The sequence below is a fragment of the Acanthaster planci genome, linkage group LG05, assembly GCF_054643075.1.
Source record: "Acanthaster planci isolate LZ-2023a linkage group LG05, COTS_SCS, whole genome shotgun sequence".
NCBI classification, from domain to species: Eukaryota; Metazoa; Echinodermata; class Asteroidea; order Valvatida; family Acanthasteridae; genus Acanthaster; species Acanthaster planci.
Window position 1 is genome coordinate 4,200,241 of NC_141781.1, and position 8,189 is coordinate 4,208,429.

The 8,189-nt window shown below is 43.3% G+C and overlaps 2 protein-coding genes across 7 annotated transcripts in view; one reads left to right on the plus strand and one right to left on the minus strand.

The window, feature by feature from the left end:
* LOC110986786 (uncharacterized) overlaps positions 1–8,189 on the minus strand; it is a 128,118-nt gene that overhangs the window by 44,205 nt on the left and 75,724 nt on the right. The window lies entirely within an intron of this gene.
* LOC147799025 (large ribosomal subunit protein uL22-like) lies at positions 100–7,563 on the plus strand. Its single transcript, XM_087136673.1, has 7 exons — positions 100–172; positions 2,765–2,815; positions 3,740–3,780; positions 4,365–4,499; positions 5,174–5,272; positions 5,983–6,079; positions 7,270–7,563. Exons 2-7 carry the CDS (start codon positions 2,776–2,778, stop codon positions 7,410–7,412), a joined length of 555 nt encoding a protein of 184 aa, XP_086992799.1. The 5' UTR covers positions 100–172; positions 2,765–2,775; the 3' UTR covers positions 7,413–7,563.

Below are 8,189 nucleotides of genomic sequence, written 5' to 3' on the forward strand. Positions count from 1 at the left end.
TCTGCATATAGTTTTGGGGATTTTAAAAGTGAAAAGTTAAAAACGCCCTCTATCGAATTGTCTCGTAGACTGGTTCCTTTCTGCCCCCATGATTTCGAATGACAAGATATCGGGAACCACTTCACCGAAGGAAAAACTTAACACGGCCTTTTGATCCGGTTGCACTGTAGAGGTGAATTTTACAGAACGATACACCCAGAGAAAATCCAAATCATCCTGGGATGCATCAGTATTTTTTACTATTTTGTGATATTTGAATTGGTTATGAAGGGCGGGGTCTTCATGTATTTTATTTCTATGTCGTAAACGTCATGTTTTTTCCATGTTTTTTTAACGGCAAAGAATGAGCCTGCTTGCAATGAAATAAACACGTTACACAGAGTACATACATGCGTACGATTATTGCCAACAAGTTCTTGGCCGAGGCCTTCACTCAGAGGGAAAGAATTCCCTATGGATGTCACCAATTTTTCCATGCAGATACCATCTGAGAGCAATAGGCCCCCTAAAGTGTCCAGAAAATTCAAATTTAGGCGTGAAAATGTTTGTGTTAGCCATGACTGAGAATGAAAGTTTTAGATTTGCGTCCAGAACTTTTTTGGAAAAAACATTTTTTTTTCATTATTTTTCATATATGGCAGAGCGCGGAATGGTTAAGTGCGATGAATATGTAAAGTAGGTCGTAGGAATTCACAAAAGATCAACAACAACATAGGCTAGGCCTATACCACGTTCCCTGGTAGGCCTACATATATGACACTTAAATTCTCCCTACATTGAACTGAGCTTAATGCATATTCTGTTCAATAACTGGTATGCCAGCCGCAAGCAGCCACAATCTCTCATTTCAAATAAGGCGAATGAGGTCATCAAGTTGTCAAACAGAACAAGTTTTGATTGGATGCAGCGTTCTGTATACTCGCGGCCAGCCAGCCAAAGCAACTGCTGCCCAAGTTTTGGAAGAGCCCATTGGTACATGATGTAGTATCTTATCGCTCAGTCCGTGTATTACATATGTCTTGACATGGAACAGCCATTGAGAAGATTAGGGATCAAGTGATGTAATGTTCAACGACCTTATTTTAAAGATGGCAACTGTGAGGGTGAGCCTGTGAGATTGAATGGGTGAAGGCAAAAAGACAAGAAAATACCAGAACAACGTGAGTGAAGTCATTCAATATATGGCCACCCCAAACATCTGAAAACACCAAAAACCAGCTGGCTACCATGAAGTTTGTAGCACAAGTTCACATGTTTCGGGGCTTCCCAAAAGGTGGCAGGTGGTTTTTGGCCGTCCTTTGGTGATTCACAGTACCTGTTAGGTGCTTTCCGTTCGTCTCTTAGGCTTTCGTGACTTTTTTTGGTTGTCTGCATTTGATAATTTTCGTTTTGTACGTTTTCCAGCGGTTAGTAGGTGTTTCAAGAAACGTCTTCTGGTTGGTTATTGGTTTTCAGTGTTTTCCGGTATATAGGTTGTTTTCTGATAATTAGTGTGTTTCAGTAGTTTTCCTGTGTTTTCAGTAGGTTTCCTGTGTTTAGGTGTTTTCCGGTTGTTTTTCAGTATTTTCCGGTATTTTTCGGTGTTTTGCGGTATATAGTATAACCGCACCAAGCTTTATCCAATCGCCTGGGCACAGGTGTCTGGATGATTACCAGAATGATGTGAACAGAATTGTTTGTATCGCTTTGAAATAAACTTGAAGAGGATTAGAAATAAACCCAATGCTAGTCCAACCATACGCATTATTAATTCACCATATGGACAACACAGTCGATATTCAATTAGTGAATGCCGTAGAGTTTACTATAATAACTACATGTCGTTTGTGGAACTCCTCTCTCGACCGTTTTTTGAAAGAGGCTTGTAACGCACTGGAGCACAGCGACAAAGTGGAAATGGAGCGAAGTGGGGATGGGGCGATGTGGGGATGGGGTGAAGTAGTTAGGGGTGAAGTGGTTCGGGGCAAAGTGGAAATGGGGTGAAGTGACTGTAAAGCCCGTAAACTAGTAGTAGTAGTCCGAGTAACTTGGACCCTACAGATTGCTTTTTTGTTTAACATTTGGACATGGTCAAGCGATAGTAGGGTCCGAGTACAGTGTACCTTCCATAGCTTTAGTTTCCGTTAACCCTCCTATGGTTTTACAGCACAAATGTGCTCCAATGCCCACAGTCACTGGTCAGCATGTAGTTTCTGTATGGAACTCAAACATGCACAGGTTCAGTGTGTACACAGTAGGTTGTCAGCACAAAATGACCCAGGGTCTTTTGTGCAGTCCTCTTCACTGCATTTGGTTTACTGCACAATGATGCACATGAAACAGTGAAGCACAGTTGTTGGACAGCACAAAAGTGAAATCTGATATTCCTGTGAGGGACAGTTGGTGCAGTGCACAACACAACACAGCTGTGCTTCTTTGAGGTGTTCACCAAATGACCCAAAGAGTGACTTCCGCATAGGAGGGTTAATTCATTTCACTCAAAATAACCCTGAGTCAAATCCTCCGAATTCACCCTCTATAACTGTCCTTAAAATGTCTAATGCACCCATCTATGGATTAAGTAAGATCCCAGTAATGATAATGCGGGTTACTCACATGTGGGAAGAAAAGAGAAATTTCTCCTTCAAATTGGAAATGCTCTTGTCAACGAGCTCGAAGGTACCATCTTTCCTCAAACAGCAAATTTTGATGGGCCCTAAGTACATTTTCCACGCTGTTTCTGTGTGGGGCTGTATTGACCATAATTTTGCTGGATATTTTTCAGGCGTTGGCAACATGACACGTTATTCACAGGAGCCTGACAACGCCACAAAGTGTAAGTCTGAGAGGCTGTTTTTGTTATTGTCACAGCCGTCTTCTTACAACATAGTTTAGAGACTTGACCCTAACCAAGCTAATCCCAACTATATCCAACAGTCGTCAATGTCTATTGGACTTAATTGATACGAGCAGTGAACAAAAGGCCTTGTCTCCTGGCTGTTGGATTCTATTTTGTGCAGTAGGCTTCACAGTGTTTCTGCTGTTGGATTCTGGAAGGTTGATTAGAGTGCCTTGGGGAAACCTGAAGGTGTTTTAGGGCCAAAGGCCACATTTCATTTGAAGTATCTTTAGCAAGCTGTGGAACATTGAAAGTTTCAACAAGAGAAGTTTGGGTTTGTGTTTACATGATTGTAATCATGGCCATTCTTTGATTGGATTGCAGTCAGAGTAACCTTAGTGGACAGACTTCACACTTTGTAAATAATTTCACATTTTTATAAGGCAGAATGTTTGCAGAGATACCGTGTGGATTATCTCTTTTGTGAGTATTATGGTTCTGAAAAGAAAGGGTACTCTACGTTATAAACAGTAAGTGCTCTGTCCATCGTCGTCAGAACCATAAATACTCACAAAAGAGATAATCCACATTGTGTCTCTGCAAACCTTCTACCTTACTGTAGATCCACCTTGCAAACCATCAAGTATGTTTTGCTACCCTTCATATGTTTTGATATGATACAATGTAGTCATGGATATGGACTTTATCCTGGGTAGAACAAGTTTGTCTCCTTGTATCGAGAGAGCAACTTTATTGGGGACCCAAATCATCTGAATCCATGTGTAATTTACTTGCCTCAGCCTGTCTGCCATCAAGTAAAGAAAAGGAAATTGTGTTGCTGACACTTGTTCGGCCAGGAAAAAAACTTAAGATCTTTTCCAGCTGTTGACATCTCTTTGTTATTTTTTTACTCTCCTGTAGCATGCAAGGCGCGTGGCTCCTACCTTCGAGTGCATTTCAAGGTAATAGGCACATTTTAATGTTGCATTGTTCTATTCTCAGCCGGTCACCTCTCAGTTGCAGAGCAAGCCCGCCTTGGTGCTCTCATTTTGGACTTCAATTCTCTCTCCCCCCCACCCTCCTATTCATTCTGCATATCTTCGTTCTTGTCATGCTACCTTTTATCAGCTGGCCACAGGGAACTACGTGTAAGTTGGACGTAGATTTTCCCCCCCCCCCATTCCTTTTGTATTGGTCCGTTCTCTTAATCCACTGCCATCTTCTCTGTATCTGTGGAGCCACCTACAGGGTGTTGAGGTTGGATTTAACCCTCGTGTGCAAAGATGCATTCTTGACAAGGTGTCCTTTCAGTCAAATTCAGTCAAATGACTTAGGGCAAATCAAATGTAAGGAACTGTCTGTGACTTCTACAGCAAAAGGAGGGTTAAGTCTTTTCCTTCTCTGTATGTTTACTTAGACAGCTCTTTTGACTGGGTAACCCTCCCTCCCAAAAAGCACACTTTTTGTGGTAATTTTCAAAATACAGGCAATATTGCAACTTATACTGATTTCTGTTTTTTTTAATGGTTATGTCCATCATCTGCAGAACACTCGGGAGACGGCTGCCGTCATCAAGCACATGCACCTGCGGAAAGCGGTGCGTTTCCTGAATGACGTCATCAAGAAGAAGCAGTGCGTCCCCTTCAGGAGGTTCAATGGTGGAGTTGGTCGCAAGGCTCAGGTAGCTTTACCTCTGGGTATCCTCCTCCCAGTCCTGGGTATTCCCGTGATTTGGTGTGCAATTCATTAAATTCAATGCAATTGGCGTAAATTCAGTTGTGGTGTGTAACACTTGTAATGCTTGGCAATTGTTCAACCTCTTGCTGCTGGGTGGTTTGAAAAATGCAGTGCACATAATCGGGACTTTTTCAAGATTTTCAGTTTTCCAAAAAAATTCTTCAAAAATTCATCATTTCAATTAATGGATGTGTACACCCGCACGAATGACTGTCTGGTGTCCACTCTAGTCTGACAGCCCAAGTATTTAAGCCAGGCATGCAGCCTTGTGAAAAAAAGCCCAAATTGTGTGGTGTTCTGTAACGTTCTTTTGTTCATGAACCTGGCACAGTGTGCTGCTGACCTCTTTTCAATAGGGGCCAGATAAGCGTGCAGCGGCACTGTGTGGCTCATTGCTGTGGTGGTGGAGCGCTTTTGTCCCCGGTGGTAATCCACTCGTAATTTAACACAGTGACCAGCTTTCCACGATAGCATTTTCTTGAGTTCTGTCCCGTAGTTTTTTCTTTGTCACTCAGTTCTTTGTTTCTCGCTGTTGGCATTCAACCTGTTGTGCGAAGTCTGTCATGTGTTCTGACCTGAAACATGTCAGCAGCCTCTGTTTCGTTTGTGTGTGGTCAGGCCAAGGCGTGGAACCACACACAGGGACGCTGGCCCAAGAAGAGTGCGGAATTCATGCTTCAGCTGCTGAAGAATGCAGAGAGCAATGCCGAATTCAAGGTAACAGAGCCCTCACACTTTTTTTTTACCTCAGATATTGTGTCAAATGAGCACTTCCCTCTGCAGCGGTGTGTGATCAAAATCGGTAAAAGTACCCATGACTGTACAGCTTACTAAGGATCGGCTATCCATTGTAGTAGGCAAGGGTTTGTTTAGCACCTGTGTATTTTGCATTAAAAACTAGACAGGCTTGTTTATGAAGTGATCATGAATTCTTTATGAAAGGGCATAGCAGTCACCACTTGTACCATGTACGGTTGTCGTCATTGTGCCAATTCAACACTGGGTGCTGCCTTTGCAATATGGGTGATTCACAATGCAGTGCGCCACCAAGAGATCTCAGAGAGGCCTTTTCGCAGTGCATCATGGGATACATAGTGGACAAGGTCTCATTTGTCAACTGTGCTGTGTGTGGGAAACTTGACTTTTTTTTTGAATGTTTGCTTACCTTGGCAGAAAATTTGAAATTGCTTATTGCGAATGGGTGTTAGGCAGTCAAAATGATGGATTTGTGTGGTGCAGGGAATGACTCAAAGTGAACTTAATCACGGCAGCAATTAAGGTCACCAAGTGCCCTCTTTCATTTATGCACAGAGACCAAGCTCTGCACTCATCTTCGGGATGGTTTTTATACTTCTGACCGTGTGTCGGTTATTTATAGTATTAATAATGCCCCCCCCACCCCTACACCCTTTCACCACCACTCCCAGGGCCTAGATGTGGACTCCTTGGTGATCGATCACATCCAGGTCAATGCTGCCCCCAAGATGAGACGCCGGACCTACCGTGCTCATGGTCGCATCAACCGTAAGTAGAGTATTTAAGAAAATTGACACTCAGATAGCGTTTAAAAATTGTGACCTTTCACGTGTTTGACATGAACATTTGGGCTGGCAACCAATTCTTAAATGATGCTTTCTGACTTGAACCCTTGAAGGTTAATGTAAATCAGATTGTAATCATGTTCGAGTTTACATAATTGGGGTTATAAGTTGACAAATTTAGTAATAGATGTCCACACCAGTGTTATGGAAACCTGGAAGTCCCTAAGGCGACCATTTAGAACCGGTTTGAAAAGGCCCCCCCCGTAGCCCGCCCTGTATAATGCCTGCCTGGTATTCAGGCTACTCCAGGCCTGTATCAGGCCTGTCAGCACGTTGGCATTTCAAAGTCCCTGATGAAAGGCTTCCCCCACCATGCTTCCACAGATGAATAGGGGTCTAAGTGGATTAGTGTAAACATTGTATAGAGCTGAAGGATTAAAAACCACAAGCAGATTCCTTCTGGGATAGATTACATGTACCAGTACTTGCAAACAATAGACCCCAGGATGGAGACCTTCGAGATCAACAACCTGTCCAGCATCCCAGGCCGGTAGCCAGGCCGGTAGCCAGGCCGGTAGCCAGGCCGGTAGCCAGGCCGGTAGCCAGGCCGGTAGCCAGGCCGGTAGCCAGGCCGGTAGCCAGGCCGGTAGCCAGGCCGGTAGCCAGGCCGGTATGAAAGGGGTTTTGCAACAGGGCGAGCTTACCAGGGGCCCTTTTCAAAGCGGGTCTAAATGGTCGCTGGCCCTAACCTTGACCATGACTAAGAGATGATACTGAACCCAACAAAACCTGGTCTCAAGATCGAGATGTAAATGACAAAAACAGACATTTTCAATCATTCCATTTCACATGATGCTGTATTGTAAAGTTGTTTGCTGGAAATGTTGGGGCAATAAATAGTCAGAAATGTCTCAACTTTACTCTTAACTATTATTTCCACAACAGCCTTGGTAGATAACATTAATGGGGCAGCATGGAGCTTTGCATTTCTAAGCATGCTGTCTGATAGCCACAGTTATATGAGACGCAAAGAGCATTTGACAATGAAGTGAAATGAAATGGTACGTGCATTATAGCATAAATGTGACTGAGCAACATTGGTGTGAAGTTTGTGGTGTCGAATTGGGTTAACCTTAATTGAAGGAGAACTTGTTTCATTTCTCTTGCCCGCAGCCTACATGAGTTCTCCCTGCCACATGGAGGTCATCCTGTCTGAGCGTGAGCAGATCGTGCCCAAGCCTGACGAGGTGGAGAAGAAGACGAAGAAGGTGTCCAAGAAGAAGATGGCACGCCAGAAGATGATGGGACGAGAATAGACCCTCGGAGTAGCAAATGGGAAGAGCCTAAATTCAAACAATACAACCACATTTGAAAGCACTCTAGAGAAGTAGAGGGGGGTGTGTTTGTGCATACATCAACGACTGATGGTGAATGGTGTTAATAAAAATCAGAAAGTATAAAAAAGAACGCATGATGAAGTCTGTGTTTTGATTGGTCTGTCCAGGTTTTGTATTGTTAGTACAGGCGGTGATGTGGTACAAAAATTGTTTATATTGTAAAAAACTTGTAATCATTTCCTTTGTTGAAAAAGTTGGCAGCATTGGAGTTGGATGGTTCCCAGTCAAGTCCGAGTGATAATGATAGAGAAAGGAAAGTCCCATAGTCAAACATGCCTTCGTCCTTGACATTTAAACAGTACATTATGCAGTCGGCGAAAATTGACCAAAAAATTACCCTTCATTTGGTTCAGCAGGATTGTAGCTGGGGGAGTGCTCCCAACTCTCTTGATACATTTGGCCCGGCCAATTTTCTTTTGTACAGCACACTGGGGAAACCGATTGTACTAGAGGTTGTAATCACGTAAAGGGCCTTAAGTAATTCATGGGGGAAGGTTCCATGAGGCATTTGAAGAATAGTCAAGAACCGTTTTCCCAAAGTGCATGTATAATGGTGCACACCTAGACAAATGTGCTGTAAAAAAAAACCACATCCAAGATTAGGAAGGAAATGTATTTTTGGAACACTTGAGGGCGCCACGTTGTAAACTCTAGTCAGCTACCCTACTCCCAAACTGGTAACGGCAAACCAGGAGA